Source organism: Dendrobates tinctorius, unplaced genomic scaffold (genome assembly GCF_039654945.1).
Source record: "Dendrobates tinctorius isolate UK_male_01 unplaced genomic scaffold, ASM3965494v1 ptg000016l, whole genome shotgun sequence".
In the NCBI taxonomy this organism is placed as follows: domain Eukaryota; kingdom Metazoa; phylum Chordata; class Amphibia; order Anura; family Dendrobatidae; genus Dendrobates; species Dendrobates tinctorius.
In genome coordinates this window covers 38,319,828-38,340,190 of record NW_027361684.1, presented here as the reverse complement: position 1 = coordinate 38,340,190, position 20,363 = coordinate 38,319,828, and the positions used below count along the sequence as shown (strand labels likewise).

The 20,363-nt window shown below is 42.4% G+C and overlaps 1 protein-coding gene across 4 annotated transcripts in view; it reads right to left on the bottom strand.

Moving 5' to 3' along the window:
• The window catches only part of DPH1 (diphthamide biosynthesis 1), a 421,815-nt gene that overhangs the window by 136,532 nt on the left and 264,920 nt on the right, over nucleotides 1-20,363 (bottom strand). For all 4 annotated transcript variants that reach the window (XM_073565690.1, XM_073565691.1, XM_073565689.1 and 1 more), the window contains one exon: nucleotides 14,904-15,025. In XM_073565690.1, the coding sequence (XP_073421791.1) occupies nucleotides 14,904-15,025 (122 nt within the window). The remainder of the gene's footprint in view (nucleotides 1-14,903; nucleotides 15,026-20,363) is intronic.

The following is a 20,363-nucleotide window of genomic DNA, read 5'->3' as shown; positions in this document are numbered from 1 at the left end:
TTCATTGCATAAAACCGACAAAACATAAAAAAACGACCTAAATGAGGTATCGCTGTAACAGTACTGACCCGAAGAATAAAACCGCTTTATCAATTTTACCGCACGCGGAACGGTGTAAACGCTCCCCCCCAAAAGATATTCATGAAACGCTGGTTTTTGTTCATTCTGCGTCCCAAAAATCGGAATAAAAAGCGATCAAAAAACGTCACGTGCCCGAAAATGGTACCAATAAAAATGTCAACTCGTCCCGCAAAAAATAAGACCTCATATGACTCAGTGAGTCAAAATACGGAAAAATTATAGCTCTCAATATGTGGTGATGCAAAAACTATTTTTACAATAAAAAGCGTCTTTTAGCGTGCGACAGCAGCTAAAAATAAATACCGCCATAAATAGCAAATCAAACCCCCCGTTATCACCCCCTTAGTAAGGGAAAAATAATAAAATTAAAAGAAAATGTATTTATTTCCATTTTCCCATTAGGGCTAGGGCTAGGGTTAGGGCCAGGGTTAGGGTTAGGGCTAGGGTTAGGGCTGAGATTAGGGTTAGGGGTGTGTTGGCATTAGGGTTGGCATTAGAATTGGGGGTTTCCACTGTTTGGGCACATCAGGTGCTCTCCAAATGCAACATGGCGTCTGATCTCAATTCCAGCCAATTCTGAGTTGAAAAAGTCAAATGGTGCTCCTTCCCTTCCAAGCTCTGCCATGCGCCCAAACAGTGTTTTACTCCCACATGTAGGGTATCGGCCCACTCAGGACAAATTGCAAAACAACTTTTGGGGTCCAATTTCTCCTGTTACCGTTAGGAAAATAAAAAATTGGGGGCAAAAATATCATTTTTGTGGAAAAAAATGATTTTTTTTATTTTCACGCCCAGGCGTTATAAACTTCTGTGAAGCACTTGGGGGTTCAAAGTGCTCACCACACATCTAGATAAGTTCCGTGGGGGGTCTAGTGTCCAAAATGGGGTCACTTGTGGGGAGTTTCAATAGTTTAGGTAGATTAGGGCTCTCCAAACGCACATGACACCCGCAGACCATTCCATCAAAGCCTGCATTCCAAAACGTCACTACTTCCATTCCGAGCCCCGACGTGTGCCCATACAGTAGTTTTCTCCCACAAATGGGGTGTCAGCGTACTCAGGACAAATTGGACAACAACTTTTGGGGTCCAATTTCACCTGTTACCCTTGGGAAAATAAAATAATTTGGGACTAATTGATCATGTTTGTGGAAAAAATATGATTTTTTTTATTTTCATGCCCGGGCATTATAAACTTCTGTGAAGCCCTTGGGGGTTCAAAGTGCTAACCACACATCTAGATAAGTTCCTTAGGGGGTCTAGTTTCCAAAATGGGGTCATTTGTGGGGGGATTCCACTGTTTTAGTACATCAGGGGTTTTCCAATCGCGACATGGTGTCCGATCTCAATTCCAGCCAAAAACGTCAAATGGCGCTCCTTCCCTTCCGAGCTCTGCCATGCGCCCAAATAGTGGTTTACCCCCACATGTGGGGTATCAGCGTACTCAGGATAAATGGCACAATAACTTTTAGGGTCCTGTTACCCTTGGGAAAATAAAAATTGGGGGTGAAAAGATCATTTTTGTGGAAAAAATATGATTTTTTAATCGTACCGCTGTACGTTATAAACTTCTGTGAAGCCCTTGTGAGTTCCAAGTTCTCACCACATATCTAGATAAGTTCCTTTGGGGGCTAGTTTCCAAAAAGGGGTCACTTGTGGGGGGTTTCCACTGTTTAGGTACATCAGGGGCTCTCCAAACGTGACATGGCGTCCGATCTGAATTCCAGCCAATTTTGCATTGAAAAAGTCAAACGGCGCTCCTTCCCTTCTGAGCTATGACATGCGCCGAAACAGTGGTTCCCCCAACATATCAGGTATCAGCGTACTCAGGACAAATTGCACAATAACTTTTGCAGTCCAATTTGTCCTCTTACCCTTGGTAAAATAAAAAAATTGAACCTGAAGTATTTTTTTGTGAAAAAAAGTTAAGATATTCATTTTTTTTTAAATATTCAAAAAATTCCTGTGACACACCTAAAGGGTTAATAAACTTCTTGAATGTGGTTTTGAGCACCTTAAGGGGTGCAGTTTTTAGAATGGTGTCACTTTTGGGTATTTTCTATCATATAGACCCCTCAAAGTGGCTTCAAATGTGATGTGGTCCGTAAAAATAAAATGGTGTTGCAAAAATGAGAAATCGCTGGTCAATTTTTAACCCTTATAACTTCCTAACAAAAATAATTTTGGTTCCAAAATTGTGCTGATGTAAAGTAAACATGTGGGAAATGTTACTTATCAAGTTTTTTGTGTGCCGTATCTCTGTGATTTAAGGGCATAAAAATTCAAAGTTGGGAAATTGCGAAATTTTCAAAATTTTCGCCAAATTTCCATTTTTTTCACAAAAAAACGCAAGTTATTTGAATGAAATTTTACCACTAATATGAAGTACAATATGTCATGAGAAAGCAATGTCAGAATCACCGGGATCCATAGAAGCGTTCCAGAGTTATGACCTCAAAGGGACAGTGGTCAGAATTGTAAAAATTGGCCCGGTCATGAACGTGCAAACCACCCTTGGGGGTGAAGGGGTTAAGGACAAAAATGTCCTTGGGCCTGTATTGTTCAACATCTTTATCAACGATTTAGATGAAGGCGTTGAGGGTAAACTGATTAAATTTGCTGATGACACAAAGCTAGGAGGGATAGCTAATACTAGAGAGAGGATTCAAAAAGATATAAATAAACTGGAGCAGTGGGCTACTAACAAAGGTTTTTAACAGGGAAAAATGCAAACTACTACATCTTGGCAATAAAAATGAAAAAAGCATATACAAAATGGGAGGATTAGGGCTAAGCAACAGCACATCTGAAAAAGACTTGGGTATACTAATTGATCACAGACTGAATGAGTCAACAGTGTGATGCAGCAGCAAAAAAAGCAAATGCAATTCTAGGATGTATTAACAGAAGCATACAGTCTAGATCACGTGACGTCATTATTGCCCTCTACTCCTCTTTGGTCAGACCTCATCTGGAATACTGTGACCAGTTTTGGGCGCCACATTTTAAAAAAGACATCAACAAACTGGCGCAAGTTCAGAAAAGAGCGACCAGAATGGTGACCGGTCTGCAAACCCGGTCTTATGAGGAAAGGTTGCAGGATTTGGGAATGTTTAGCTTGCAGACGAGAAGACTGAGAGGAGACTTAATAGCTGTCTAGAAATATCTCAAGGGCTGTCACATTGTAGAAGGATCATCTTTATTCTCATTTGCACAAGGAAAGACTAGAAGCAATGGGATGAAACTGAATGGGAGGAGACACAGATTGGATATTAGAAAAAACTTTTTGACAGTTAGAGTGATCAATGAGTGGAACAGGCTGCCACGAGAGGTGGTGAGTTCTCCTTCAATAGAAGACTTCAAATAGAGGCTGAACAGACATCTGTCTGGGATGATTAAGCGAATCCTGCTTTGAGCAGGGGGTTGGACCAGATGGCCCAGGAGGTCCCTTCCGACTATACGATTCTATGATTCTAATCAGATTGTCTTTCCAGAGTAGACCTGGGGAAACTGCGGCTGAAGGGATGCAACGGTGGCCACATCATGCCTTCCTCGCCCGTCATCCACCACCTGCTGTCACTGCCATCTGCATCCTCAAGATGCAGACAGCGATGAATATATTGGTGGAGGACGGGGCCGTCAGCTCCATCTTCCCCCAATCAGCGTGCGAGACAGCTGATGTCATTTCATCATGCTGCTGTGGAGACTTGGTGCAAGGAGACAGGAGCAGAAAGTGGGGGGACAGGAGCGAGGCGAGTATGGGCTGTCTTTTTTTTATTTGCATGGGATATTTGTATGCATATATGAAGGCTATGTTGGGCTCACAATGTATAATGGAGGCTATGTTGGGCTCACAATGTATAATGGAGGTTATGTGGGGCTCACAATGTATAATAGAGGCTTTGTGGGGCTCACACTGTATACTGGAGACCATGTGGAGCTCACAATGTATATGGGAGGCCATCTGAGGGCTCATACAGTATATAGGAGGCTGAGTGTGGGCTCATTGAGTATATAGGGTGGCTGTGTGCAGGCTCATGCAGTATAGTAGGGGATGTCAGCATACTTGATTCTGCTGAATGCAAGTAATAGATATATAATTATAATGTTAATATTAATATTTATAATAAATAAACCTGATAGAAACTTGCGCTAATTAAATGTGTCTTGGTTAAATAAAGATATCTTATGAAGAAATCTATTACCTTTACTACGCGTTGCGGAATTCACTGATTCTTTCTTCTTTTCTCCCTGAAGAAAGAATCAGTGAATTCCGCAACGCGTAGGTTTGCCATTGCTTTCTGGCCCCATCAGCGCCCCATAGGGCTTTCTTGCCTGTCACGTGATCTATCACGTGACTGTGACGTCACGCAAGGTCCTTCAGCTTTTTTGGACCTTGCAGGCCTGCTTTTGCAAGCGGCGGCTGGTACTCTTACGGCCTGCCAATATACACCTCCAGCTGCGCGCCAGTCACTGGCCGGGACGGCGGCATGCTAGGAGGTAGCACCCTTTAGCTCCAGTAAGTTTTTATATACCTGTGTCGGGGAGTATTATTGGGAAAGGACCTGGAAATCCACCCTGCATTCTGAAGACCTTTTTCCCTGCCTCGCCAGTTTTTAGCTTCAGTAAAGGTAATAGATTTCTTCATAAGATATCTTTATTTAACCAAGACACATTTAATTAGCGCAAGTTTCTATCAGGTTTATTTATTATTATTATTTTATGGAGACAACTTGAGTGGTGTGTTGTCTTATTACTTGCTGCTTTGTGTTCTGTGGGTGTACGCTTGAGCGCCATTGGTATACACATATATTTATAATATTAATATTTAGCAGAATTAATTTCAGCCTATTGGTTTGGCCCTTCACAACAGTCATGGTCTCTGATGTGACCCTTTGGAAAAATAAATTGCCCTCTGCTACTCTAGCCTTAATGTGTGTCAGAATGGTCAAGCATCTAACTGATGCAGCAGAGCAGAGTTTGTGTTTTGGCAACATTTACTGTAATATTATGATTAGCCATCTATGGTTGAACTAAAAAATTATCATGATGCACAATTAATACAGGTCCAAACAGTCATGCACATCTAGAGACCGAGAGGCGACATGTACTGTCACTTACACAATAAATTGATGAATTAATCTCTGTAATTACTAGCCCCGGACCCCTGACTCTCCTGATGGTTCCACAGCTCACTGTCACATGTTCGATAAAACACAGTACACAACGAGGTGGTTACCATGGAAATGTGATGACATCCCAATGAAGTTACTGGGATTTGTGATGAGAGAAGTGACGGTGCCAGGAAGGGTGCAATCCATCCATAGATCAGTCAGCCAGCTAGCATGACATCACTAGTATCAGGGATTTATACATATGGTGGGGCAGAAGACACTCAGGATGTTATCCATCAACTTGTCCAAAAAATTATTGAAATTAAAAAAATAATACATTTAAACATTGACCACAGGGGACGTCTTACTGGCATAATGGATTGTATAATGACCAAACCATCCAGGACTGCGGCCTCACAAGGACTGCTTGCTGGATTTCCATGAATGGCAGCTGCTAGTGCCCATAGCGGTTACACAGACTCGCTGGCTTCTTCGGAAAGACTTGGGAGGTGCGGAGGGGTCATCAACCCCACCATCAAATACCGACCCAGTTTATATTACAGTCTTTGGTGTCTCTAATAACAGCACCATCACAGTTAAGTGTTATTATTCATCACTGTTATTAGTGGGGTTCTCAGCTCAAATTTTAAATCTGCCAGTGGGGGAGTCACGGAGGTAAAAAAAACAATAAAAAACCTACAGTGACTCCTGCACTGCAGTTCACGCTTCAGAGCTGCCGCACCGACCACCAGTGAACTGAGTGCTGTGGCCACCGATTGACTGCGGGGTCACGAGTCCAAGGGCCACACAGTCAGACTGAAGCAAACCCAAGGGCTGCAATAAATCTAAAAAGAGGCAATATCACATGAGACATAATATGCCATATAGAAAAGGTGCAGGTTCCCACTCCAGGACTCATCTATCAGGAGACTGAAGGTTCCCTTCTTACCCGTCCGTAGTCCGAAAGGAAAGCGACATGGAAAATAAACGCGAACAGCCATTAAACGCAGCCAACCGTGTAACAGAAGACTGGGTGTCACACAGAGGAGCATTGTGGGCTGCCGATTTTGTACTATTGCTTCAGTGAAGAGGGAGATAAAAAAAAAAGAAAAAAACAACCTTAAAAGGGTTTTCCTAATTCTCGATTTCTCGATCTGAAACCATCTGACTAGGCCTTGCCATTCCCATGATAGGTGGGGTTTCATTCTCTGGAGACTGAAAATGTAGGTGATACAGTGTGCGTGTAGCCCAGAAATTCATGGACAGTCCCTAAAAATAGGGCAGTTTGTTGATATGTCAGATATTTTTTGGGGAGAAATTAGTAGAGATTATTACTACTGTGATTATATATGAGCTGCAGAGATTTGTGATTTTCCAATGTGTCTGTAAAAATACTTTCGCTGTCTGCGATTTTTAGATACTTTGTCCAAAAAAAACAAACAGCAAATTGGCAACCCTGGTGTAGCCTCGCATCGTCTTCATTCATAGGCTTGATGGGTGGGTGGGGTATCTAGAGGTAAGACCCTCACAGAAAACAATGTGATGACATATTCTAAGGGCAGGTTCACATTGCGTTATGGCAGTCCGGTTAACGGATGCATTACAAAGCGGCATTAACGCGCACCCCTAGACTGCCATAACCGAGTGCATCGCTAACGCATGTCAAAATCGGCATGCCATTATGCTGTGACGGACCTCGGACACGGTTCGAGGGTCCGTCACGGCTATCGCAGAAGGAGCAGCTGTGCTAAAGCGATTACACAAACGTGATCAAAAGAAGAGTAGCGCTAGAGCAGTCCACGCATGCGTTAAAAGGACTGCCATAACGCTATGTGAACCTAGCCTAATGGTATGCCAGCACTTTAAGGAATAAGAAGCCTCTTTAATTACACAGCAAGATCCGTTCCCTTCATATGGCTGAAAGCAGTCCCTCTAGGGGACTTGCCTGCCCTGATGAAAATTTAGGATATCTCCCCTATTTTGGGAGATTGGCTGATGATCTGAGAGACTGGTCAAATATGTTAACCAAGCCCTGTTCATTCTGCGACCCTTACTGGTTGTCCATTTTCTTTCTATTACTGCACAGTATGTGCTCCTCTATAGAGATGTGTATGTGTGTGTCAGGGAACTTTAACATCACACAGCAATATTGGTAATAATGAAGTACAACTGGACCTAAGCAATAAAAGCGCAGTTTAGAAAAAAAAAGTTTTCCGACCCCCGGGTGCGATCATCGCTCTTCTATTACAAGGGAACATGAATAATCGCATTCAGTCAATTCTGAAATTAAACTGGACTAACGAAAGACCAATAAATATCCTGGAAGTACAATATGTGCTCCTTCACAGTGTAGCCAAAGCGTCCATCCCATTAATACAATATCAATAAAACACAGCTTTGAAGTCATTCTTTATGTGCTTCAAGGAGAGGCCGTACATCAAGCGTTTAGTGCGCCCTCCTCCTAATTCTTGTGTAATATGCTTTGGTACACAGCTCAGTTAACTACTTAATTTTTTATACACTTTATTATTTTCTCTCTCTCAGGTCCTGAGTCAAGTCTTGTTTCTGGGTGAAAAATGACCTTGCTCTAGTTAAAGTGAAGACCTACAAGTATTCAGACATCATGGAGCCGAGGCCTCAAAGCAAAGCCGCACATTTATCTCATGTAGGCCAAGTAATGGCTAACTGCACCGAAGAATCGGACAAGTAGGAAGCTTACTGCATTTCGTTTAATCTGGAAGATCGTCACAACCTTTGAAGGGTAACTATATGTTTTAAAAAACGTTTTGATTTGCAGTATCAGCTATTTAATCTTTTTTTTTCAATGAGTGTTGGGGTCCTGAGACCCCCATCAAATGCACAAAGGAAAAGGCAGAACTGCTTGGCTAATCAAGTGGTCACAAGCAGACCCCATAGACTTTTTATTGTCACTTTACTCGAGCTTGAGGGAAAGTTATACGACTCTGCTACTTCCTCTACTAAAGAAAAGGTTCAAAGTAGTAAAAAACATTTAAAAAAGTGTAGCTACTGTTAAAGCAATTGTCAAGCGCTAAAATATTGACAACTTATTTGTGGCATAGATTTTCAATTCCAAACAAATTTACATACCCTGGTGATTTTGGTCTGATAACATGCACAGAAGTTGACACAAATGGTTTTGAATGGCTACTAAAGGTAACAGCATACTCACCTGTGACCTCTTTGCTTGTAATCAGTGTGTGCATAAAAGCTGAGTGAGTTTCTGGGATCCAGACAGACTCTTGCATCTTTCATCCAGCCACTGACATTTCTGGATGGTAAGTCATGGGGAAAGCAAAAGAATTGTCAACAGATCTACGGGAGAAGGTAGTTGAACTGTATAAAACAGGAAAGGGATACAAAAAGATATCCAAGGAATTGCTAATGCTAGTTAGCAGCGTTCAAACTGGGATTAACAAATGGAAAATCAGGGGCTCTGTAAAAACAAAACCACGGTCAGGTAGACCAACAAAAATTACGTCTACAACAGCCAGGAAAATTGTTTGGGATGCAAAGAAAAACCCACAAATAACATCAGTTGAAATACTGAACTCTCTGAAAACTAGCAGTGTGGCAAGATGCACCATAAGGAGGCACTTGAAGAAAAATAGGCTGCATGGTTGAGCCGACAGAAGAAAGCCATTACTGCGTAAATGCCACAAAGTAAATTGCCTACAATATGAAAAACAGCACAGAGACAAGCCTCAAAACTTCTGGAAGAAGGTAATTTCGAGTGAGGAGACCAAAACTGAACTTTTTGGCCACAACCATAAACGTTATATTTGGAGAGAGGTCAACAAGGCCTATGATGAAAGGAACACCATTCCTACTGTAAAGCACGGAGGTGGATCGCTGATGTTTTGGGGATGTGTGAGCTACAAAGGCACAGGAACCTTGGTGAAAATTGAAGGAAAGCAAACACTGGAGGAAAATTTTCAATCATCAGCCCTGAAGCTGCACATGGGACGTACTTGGACATTCCAACATGACAACGATCCAAAACACAAGGCCAAGTAGACCTGTCATTGGCTACAGCAGAACAAAGTGAAGGTCCTGGAGTGGCCATCTCAGTCTCCTGACCTCAATATCATTGAGCCACTCTGGGTATATCTCAAGCGCGCAGTTCATGCTAGACAGCCAATGAATTTACAGGAACTGGAACCTTTTTGCCAAGAAGAGTGGGCAGCTTTACCATCTGAGAAAAGAAAGAACCTCATTCACAACTACCACAAAAGACTTCAAGCTGCTATTGATGTTAGAGGGGGCAATACATGGTATTAAGAAATTGGGTATGTAAACTTTTGATCAGGGTCATTTGGATGTTTTGGGTTGTCATTATGATTTAAAAAGAGAAAACACAGTAGTTTGACAATAAATGGCTTCACCAACCACTAACCATGAGTGGAGAAAAAGTTTTGGTGTTATCAATCATATTCTCTAAAAAAGGCCAACAAAGCAAAAATTCTGCCAGGGTATGTTAACTTTTGAGCACAACTGTACTAATCACTGCATAGTGGCAATTCTCAGGTACTACAACCAGACTCCTATTCACTTTAATATGAGCTAAGCTGCAGTACCAGAGAACGGCCTCTAACAATGTACCGAGTTTGGAACTTAAGATCGCTGGGTGTTGGACCTCAACGATCTAAAATTAATGACCGCTACTGATAATTGGTTATCAATCTCAATACTGTGCAATCCCTTTAAAGTGAGCCTGAGATCTGATCCATGGGCACCATTTATCAGGCACTGGCGGCATTAGCTCAGCCAGGTATATTTGACTCTGAAATGTGCATTTAAAGGGAAAGACCTATCACTCCAGGGTAGCAGGCGGGGAGAAGCTGCCGGGGACCCGCCTATCAGGCTAGTCTCCAGATGGCCTTCAGTGCTTTTTTTCACTGAAACGTTGTAGGGTTTCAGAGTCAAACATACCTGGCTGAGATGATACGGCCAGTGCCTGATACATGCTGCCTGTGGATCGGGCAGCATGAATCAGCTGTTAGGTTCTCTTTAAAAAAAAAAAAAAAGTTCACTCAGGCTGGTATAACCTACATAATAAAAAAAAATCTACCTAGTTATACACTGTCAACAGTTATACAACAGAAAGTGGTTTGTATAGGTTAAATCCCTACATTGTCTTGACTTTTGTACGGTTAGAAGTCAATGATAAGTGAATGACCCCATACTTAACAAAATTTGGAATATGCTTTACTAAGAAAGAAAATAGGTGACATCATATAAAGACAAATTTTAAAGGAAAATTATATTCTTTCCAAGACTAAAAGACGCTGAGCTTGTTGCAAAAGAATAGGGTAATTTATGGAAATTATGGCCTGGTGCACACATGACATGAATGTTTGCAATTGCTCGATAACAGTGGCACAAATGTAATGATAAGCATGACCTCTAGTTTCCTGCCATTTGTAGTGTTACCATACCTACCAACAATTCAATGTCCCAAATCATGACATGCAAACCCGGTCCTAAGACTGCCCCCAAAGTTATTGGGTACACCCACTAATGATCATGCTACGTGTAAAAACCCTGCTCCTTTTGAGGTTCTCTTCAAGGGACTGTACTGCAAAATCCGTAAGGCATCAATGGAAGTCGTAAGCATTCTCAATTGGGTATGTGCCGCCTGCTACAGAATTGTATTGCGATGCATCAGTATAGATATTGCCACTAGCTTGTTTCTGATAAAGCACCTTTATTTACATTTTGCCTAATTTTTATTGCAGTTGCTGAATTTGTTAAAGTAAAAAAAAAATTAAAAAAAAGGGCAACTCGCCCTCACCAACAAATATCATTCCATGCAGGCTGCACCTTTCATTCCAGGGAGGAATAAGCAGCAGGGCATGCATTTCTTCCCATTGTTCCACACTCCAGAGCCATCATTATTTGTATTGTCTTCATACCCCATTGTACAGCTTCGAGGAATATATTGTCACTCTCCAAATTCTAATGAGATTCTAACCACAAATAAATATAAATGAAAATAGCTGGATGGGGAGCACAATAAGCCCAAACTAATAAAAACTCAGATTTGAAATGCATTGAGAAAGTCAAAAATGCAAAATCTCCACTTACTGAACATTATGTTAATAAACACAGGTATTAAGTGAGGCAACAAATAAAAGACTTAATGACGGGGCGGGAAGACATTATTTTACACAGCACAAAAAACATCACCAGTAGAAGTACACTGTGACCGGTTACACAAACTGTTACTGTGCCCAAGGGAGACCTGAAACTAATTTTACCCTATGAAATAAACATGCTGGAGTGTACATGGCTATAAAAGTAGATAATCAATATTAATCAATATCATTTTATAAACTGCTCTTTGGAGGATTCTGGGCCATTCAAAATATTCCCCACTGCATATGCACATTATGCAATGGTAATCCAACTGTACCATTTTGGATACTAAATATATATGTCGCACACTGCATAACTGTGTGTGTGCATGGCAGATGTGTGTCACCGAGATGGATGGCCTCAGCAATATAAATTCTGTTCCAGTAACACTAGGTTACTTTGAGAGTTTAAGGCTAGTTTCACATTAGTGCTTTATAGCGCAGCGACGGCCTGCGCACGGCCACCGCTAAGTCCCGCCCCCTGCCGGCTCCCTGCCCGCCCCTTCCAGTCATCGCCGCCTTCTAGCGCACATGGGCGCTTGCGATCTGCGCACCCTATCTTTAGCATAGGGTGCGCAGATCGTGCGCTGGCAGTGCGCTTCGCACTTTTGAAGGTGCGCCGTGCGCGCCGAAATGCAACATGCTGTGTTCGGCACACACGGGCGCACCTTCAAAAGTACGCAGCGCACGGCAAAGTCCTGCTAGCGCATGGCCAGCGCACGATCTGCGCACCCTATGCTAAAGATAGGGTGCGCAGATCGCAAGCGCCCATGTGCGCTAGAAGGCGGCGATGACCGGAAGGGGCGGGCAGGGAGCCGGCAGGGGGCGGGGCTTAGCGGCGGCCATGCGCAGGCCGTAAATAAAGCGCTAATGTGAAACTAGCCTTAATTTGACTGGATTTTGGGTCTGTGATTTAGGAGCAACCACAAGAGTCTGGGTGCAAAAAGTCATTCATATACTCCAGCCTTGGGCTTACAGGCCTAATAACAGCATCTGGGTTAGCTTATCAGGGTGATATTTGGGCTGGAGGTGAACAGAGTTGGGTTTGGTGAATGTTTAACCAGCTTGAGCAGATACTGTCTGGAATACAGAGATTGGTGAGACTGCTACTTTTACTTTGTTTCATTGTGCCTAAAGAAAGGACTGTTTGTTATTAATTTGTATGGTAGAAAAGCAGCTTTCGTTTTGGAGCTTTACAGTTTATGATGGACAATAAATTTTATGTTGCATTGATATAAAAACCCTGTGCTGGTGTGTGGCACCCCAGGAGTCCGGTTGCCACTGTGGCATTGCCTCCCTTACAGGGGGTGATGTCATGCCTGGAAGCAAGGAGGAGTTCCCTGGTCAGGTAACATCAGCATTCAACACTTTTCCTGGCTCCACACCAGAAGGGGCAGCTCAAAACCCCATTTTAGGGGAGCTTTCATATTAGTTCTGGCCTGGAGGCGGGGTTAGGCAGTCTGTGGTGGGGACTGGAGGAGTGAGGACTTTGTCCCCAGACTAGAGTTGCAGTCTGAATCAGATAGAGTTATAGAGAAAGAGAGAAGTCTAGGAAAAGCTGGGGAGTGGAGCTGTGACCAAGCTCACCCCAGAACAGACTGCTAGAACTGGACGCCGAAGTCCGTGGCTGTACGGGTACAACAGTCTCAGCAGCCAAATCCGGAGGGCAGGGAACTGCAGGTCCCCTGGTCCATAAAACACTCGGGGCACAGCAGCATATCAGGGCCCGGAGCTGCCACAAAGGAGTGACACCTGCAACAGGTTCAAGCTGCCTGCCATACTGGCAAGTACTAGGACAATAGGGAACAGAGGCTCAAGCATAGCTTAAAGCAGCAAGGACCTCAGAGGACATCGCAGCAAGGAGGCTTCCAACTCTATCTGGCTTACAGGACCCTAAATTGCTTCCGGGCTGTCCGGAACTCCAGTTTCATCTGTTAGCAGTGCTCCGGTCTGCATTCCAGTAAAGGTAAAGGAAACTACAGTTCATGTGTCTGCAGTTATTCATTATTCCCTCAGTCCTGCACCCCAACGTCACTATCCTTTATAAGAACTATAACTGCCCTGGGGCCTAGCTCTACCCGTGGAGAGCTGTAACAACTCTGCTGCATCACCAACGGCCCCAGCTGTCTCCTTAGGCAGCGTCAGCCATCCCCTTATTGCCGAACACCATGGGTGGCATCACAAATTAATGCCCTATAAACTTCCCTCCTCATTTATTTTAATGGACACCCAGGGCCACGGATTGGGTGATTGCCGCTGCGATGTTCCCTTACGGACCGGCCAGGTACCGAGTACCCCATGGCCCTGTGGGGTGAGCCAAGTGTGTACCCAAGCTGCTACCAGAGAGCTGAAACCCTATAATAGGTGTTTGAATGCGGGCATGAAAACCCAAAGAGCACAGGTGATTGCAGTTTAAAGACTGAATGTCCTGGGTAAAGGCAGCTATGCGTTTTTCCTGGGAAGGAGTCCGGTTTTTAGTCAGGAATTCTCTGCAAACGTGGGCACATAGCCTAAAGCATTTGCAGAGTACTGTACGTATATCAAGTGAAAAGACCATTGCTCCTTTCACGGGGATGATAGTGCGCATGTGTGACCACCACTCAGTAAGTAGTGTTATGATCTGTATGTGATATCTGGCAACTTTTAATATGACTTACATGGACAGAACTGGCAGCAGCCGCTCTAGTATATTCCTGGGAACATTATGTTCTTCTTTTCACCCATGTAAAGGAATATGGTCTTCGATGCAAAGGTCCCTGGGATGCATCCAAAGAGTAATTGCTGGCTGGTGGAGCTAGTTAGCAGTGGAATGGGCAACAAGCTGGATTAAAACCAGAGAAACTAAAAACAAAAATAGTCTCTCAGTCAAAGACCATGCCCATGTAATCATGCGAGGTGTTAAGCAACAGATTAATAAATTAAATAACGACAAAATATTCAGAACACGGTACAGATGGTTATCACTAACATCCGTGCCTGTCCCCAATGGGCCTCACAATCTACCTAGCTTAGATCCAAATACACTAGGAACAATATTATTGAAAGCCAATTAGCCTACCAGTATGAAATTTGAGTATGAAGAGGACACCAACACAAATGCTGGGAAGACACCCAAACTCCATTTAGAAGTGGTCGATAAGTCGGATTTGAACCAAAGACACCACAAATTCTAAACTGAACCGATAAGTAATCCCTAGAACTATAGTGTCTCGGTTCCCAACATGTGTTACTTGCACTATGCCAATGCTTTCCAGGACAAGCTATCATAGCCTTTGGGATCTTTTTTAATAGGAGGTACATTGCTGAGAAACACTAAAGTAGAGCATCTGTCCTGCCTCATGTTTAGTAGTGACAGCTCTCCTGACATGTCTATTTCAGTAAATACTTCATCTTTTTTAGAAGACTGCATTGTGACATCCCTCTGTTACACTTGCTGCGAATGTATGGAAAAAAAAATAGAGATGTGTAGTCTGTAATCCAGTATTTTATAGGGCATGATCATTATCATAAAAGAAAAGAGATTTGTACATTGCCGTACTGATGAGACTACTTACACAACAGCATCTACAGAAGCCTCGAGTCGCGGGGACGTGCAGCCCAGGATTTCGCCCGGTGATAGTGGCTTACTCTGGGGGACGAGAACTTTGAACTCAGAGCGAAGATCTTGAACTGCAGCCTAAGGACAAAATACAGAAAAGCACAAACGAAGGAGCTTAGTCATTAAATACTGAATTTTTTGTGGAAGTCATATGCTAGAGATTAAAATTACATTAGCTGAAGGAGTCTGAGCCATTATTAGAGACTATTAAAATCACACTAGAAACATAAGAGCAGAGTTGTCCTTCTGCGTGAGGTCTTTCAATAATTCATTCAGCTGTTTGTGAATTATTTTGCTTTTATACAGTGGAAGTAAATGCAGCCTGGCAATCCCTATGGTTTATATTAATATCTTATAGGCCTTAATGTTTTTAGATGCCTAGAAAAATCATATTTGCCAAAACTTTAAAATTGTAGTGGATGTGATGCCTTCTTCACACAGTTATAAGTCACACACAATCATGGGTGGGAGAAGGATGAATTACATCCATCTATAATTACATTAGGATGCAGTAAGCCAGGGACGGATGAGAAACACGGCAGAGGAGATAAGAGGAGTGCTAGATGCAATAAAGTACAGTGAGGCTGTGAAACTGACACCGGGATGAAAAAGCGATTTAGTGGAGTATTGGCAGTACCGTGGGACGAGAAGCTTCACTGAAACATACAGAAAAAGGCTAATGCTTCTGGGCTGTAACGTGGGAGTAGCAACAAACAGGATGCATGCTATAGGATGGGACGTGGACCCCGCTGTATACAGCTGTGTGCAATTGTGAGAAAGCGAATCTGACAGTTAATCCATGCTGCCTGAACCACAGGCAGCACAAATACAACACTGGATCTGTCATCAGGAATGTTTAAAAGGCAACCTGGGATCATATGGCTGACTAGTCCAGGAAGCGTGGGTGATGTTTCTCCGTATACACACAAGTAAGGACATACTTGTCCTAGAGGAGCTGGGCCTGGAGAAGTCAATGAGAATGGGACTATTAGGCACCTAAAACCCTTAAAAGAGAACTAGTCTAAAGCTCACTGGTACAGGTGAGGATCCCCGACTAGCCTGTCTGGTCAAATCCCACAGAGCTACTGGGGCACAAATGGAAAAATAAGTTCATGCTGGCTAGGACAGATGACAAGGACACAATACATCGTAGCTTCTTCCATGCAGGCTCAACAACCACAAAAAAGGAAATGGCCTGGTCTGATGGATCCCTTTTTCATGTGAATGCTGGGTCTTTGTGGGAAAAAGATGGCAACAGGATGCACTATAGGATGACATGGTGACATCTTGTGGTGCTCCGGGAAATAATCTCCTGGGAAACAATGGACCTAACATTCATTCACACCACTTCCTGAGACAGACCAAGTACACCCATTTATGGTACACTAATCTCTAATGGCAGTGCCCTTTTCCAACAATAATGTACCCTACAAAAATTGTTTAGGAATAATTTAGGAACACGACTATCTAATTCATGGTGTCTGCTTAACATTGAAAATTCCCAGATCTCACAAACACAGACATCATACTAGAGAAAAATGAAAAAAAAAATCCAATGTTTTGGGGGACTTCCTGCTCTTCACACTACTTTACCATGAAAAAGATTCAAAATTAGGTGCGTTGCAAATAATCGTTACCTTTCTATTATCAGTAGAGCATGATTCAGTGTTCCTAGAAATAAGATTGGCCTATGCCTTCAGCATTCAGCGGATATAAAGAGCTTACCAACGCCATAAAATGCGAGGTTTTTGTCAGGTAAAAAAAAAATCATACCAAGAAGAATCACTTCAGAACTTTTACCATTCTAAGGCTATGTGCACGCGTTGCGGATTTTTAGCGTTTTTGCCGCGTTTTTTCGCTGCGAAAACGCTTGCACAACACAACCCATTGTATTCAATGGCATTCCGCACATGCTGTGCTAATGCTGCATCGGAATCGCATCTCAGAAAAATACGCAGCATGCTCATTCTTTTTGCGGAATCGCTGGGATTCCGCACACATAGGAATGCATTGTTCCGCTTACTTTCCGCATGTGGATATGTCCAACATGCGCAAAGTAAGCGGAAAATGTGCAGATGGTACCCAGGGTCTGGAGGAGAGGAGACTCTCCTCCAGGCCCTGGATACCATATACCTGTTAAAAAAAGAATTAAAACAAAAAAAAATCATGATATTCTCACCTTCCGGCGTCCCTCGCAGTGTTCCCAGGCCTCAGCGATGCTCCCGGCAAGTCCCGTTCCCAGCGATGCCTTGCGACAACAACCTGTGGTGACAAAGCAGTCTCGTGTGATGCTACTTCATCAGAGGTCAATGCCGCAAGGCATCGCTGGGAACGGGACTTGCCGGGAACATCGCAAGGATCGGGAATCCTGTGGGGGACACCGGAATGTGAGAATATCACGATTTTTTATTTTGTTTTTATTATTTTTAACATTAGATCTTTTTACTACTGATGCTGCATAGGCAGTCACAATAGTAAAAAATTGGTCACACTTGTCAAACACTATGTTTGACAAGTGTGACCAACCTATCAGTTTTCCAAGCGATGCTACAGATTGCTTGGAAAACGCTAGCATTCTGCAAGCTAATTACAATTGCAAAATGCTATTTTTTTGCAGGAATTCCGCATGTGGATTTCCCGTGGCAAGGAGTTGCGGAATTGCCACTGAAATTTCAGCGGCAGTTCCGCACATAGCCTTAATGTCATCCATAATCTGTGCAAATTCATTGAGAAACAAATCAATCATTTTGAGGAGAATATAAAAATAAGAAAACTAAAATAACGTGATTGCGGAAGTGTGAACACCCTCTTACAATTGGCGATATTGTTGTGTTCATTATGAGCCAATCACATGTACAATAGTAGTCCATGCATTGCTGCATCATTTTGTCATTGTGATTAACACTTTACAAACTTTAGGTGTTCTTGTAGCGCTTTCCTGAAATCTTCTTCATTGCATTTTACAACAAAAGCCATGGTCCATAAACAGCTTTCAACACAGCAAAGGGATCTCATTGTTGAAAGTTATCACTCAGGATAAGTACAAAAAAAAGGTCCAAGGAATTAGATATACCATGGAACACACTGAAAACGGACATCAAAAAGTGGCTTAAGTTTGGCACAACAATGACATTACCAAAAGCTAGATGTCCCTCAAAAATTACTGAAAATAAAACAATAAGAAAGTTGGTCTGGGAAGCTGCAAAAAGGCCTAAAGCTAAATTAAAGGAGCTGCAGGAAATTCTGGCAAGCACTGGTTGTGTACTTCATGTGACAACAATCGCTCATATTCTTCATATTTCTTGCTTGTGGAGTAGGGTGGCAACATGGAAGCCTCTTCTAACAAGAAAAATGTCCAAGCAAAATTTTGCCAAAATCTATAAGTCTACAAAAAGCATGTGGAAAACTTGTTATGGTCTAATGAGACCAAGATTCCACTTTTTGGCCATAACTCCAAAAGGTGCATTTAAAATAAAGCCAAAACTGCACATGAAAAGAATAGCAGACACACAGTGAAACATAATGGAGGCAGCAATATGTTTTGGGCCTGTTTTTCAGCAATTGGAACTGGTATTTTAGTCAAGGTGGGGGGAGTTATGAATAGTTCCAAATATCAGTCAATTTTGCAACAAAACCTTCAAGCCTCAGGTAAAAAGCTGCAGATGAAGAGGAATTTGACCTTTCAGCATGAAACTGACCACAAGCAAATCTCCAAATCAACAAAAGAAGATCATAGTATTGGAATGAGCCAGAGAGAGCCTAGACCTGAATACAACTGAAAATCAGTGAGTTGACCTGGAGAGGGTGCTGTACACAGGAGATGCCCTTACAATCTGACAGATTTGGAGCATTACAGCAAGGGAGAGTGGACACAGACTGACAATTCTTGATGTGCCATGCACCTAAAAAACAAAAACACAAAACGGAAAGCTCTGAAAGATTCAAAGGGTATGTCAACAAAGTATTAGTTTAAGAATGTGCGTCTTTATGCAATTATCTTATTTTAGTTCTTTACTTTTTCTTTTGAAAAGCTTTCAGTTTCTTTTTCAATTGAATTGTACACATTACAGGTGACATTAAAGATGGAAAAAGTTCTGAAATGATTCTTCTTGCTATGATTTTTTTACAAGATAAAAAATTGGCATTTTTACAGGAGCATGTAGACTTTATATTTATTTTACTCACTTTTATAGCACCATTAATTATACAGCACTTTACAGACATCATCATCACTATTCCCATAGGGGCTCACAATCTACAATAACTATCATTGTTTTTGAAGTGTGGGAGGAAACTGGAGTACATGGAGAAAGCCCATACAAACATGATAACATACAAACTCCAATGGGAGAAGAGGGTTGCATTGACAATCCAACACAATGGGCAGCACTTTGAACACATTTTATAAGTGGTCATAAACTTGTAAATAACTGAAAGAATAAAGATACGTTAAAACCAAGCACACCATTGTTTTTCTTGTGAAATTCCCAATAAGTCTGATGCGTCACATGACCCTCTTCCCATTGGAAAATATAAAGTTGGATCCAAAATGGCTGACTTCAAAATGGCCATCATGGTCACCACCTAGCTTGAAAAGTTTCCCCCCTCCCATAAACTAATGTGCCACAAACAGGAAGTTGATATCACCAACCACTACCATTTTATTTAGGTGTATCCATAAAAATGGCCCACCATGTACATTTTATTTAGGGCTCATACTCGCTTGCGAGAGACTCACACGATTCTCATAAGAGTCTCTCGCATGAAAACTTGGCACTGCCGCCGGCACTCGGACCGGAGCGTGCGGCTACAAGTATTTCTATGTAGCCCTTACAATGTTTTTTTTTTCATATTCTCCAGTCAGACGTAAACATCTCATTGGGAACTCATAAGATGATCATGTGTACATTGCAAAGTGATTCACCATATTTCTAAATATAACTCTGACCCTAAACTTGGCCATATTTCTTCCTCCTGATCATTCCCGTTCCCCACGGTAGTCCTGTGAATCCAGGAAACATCCATCAACTTGTTGTGATAGTTCTGCAATTGCTGTTCAAAACAGATAACAGGACTCATCCGTTGATTTCAGAGGACAAAATAAAAGGATAATGGAGGTGCTCAGACTGGTGAGATATAGACCGGCCGAAGGCCGCGGAGCAGGCATGATGAAGCTCTTGTAATAAACATCCCCACAGCCAGATGGTTATTTCAAGACAGTAGAGGATGATGAAGTGGAAAAGACAGAGAAAACTGAATAAACAGCTAGACTAGGATTGATAGGAGAGGGGAATCCTGACATGATTGGGCCATCTTCTCTAGGATCGCCTTAATTGTTCCAAGGGGACTGCTAATTCTATGAGTGGCAGAGATTGGGGACTTAACTAGTCTGTATCAGTGTGTGGGATGGCGTAAT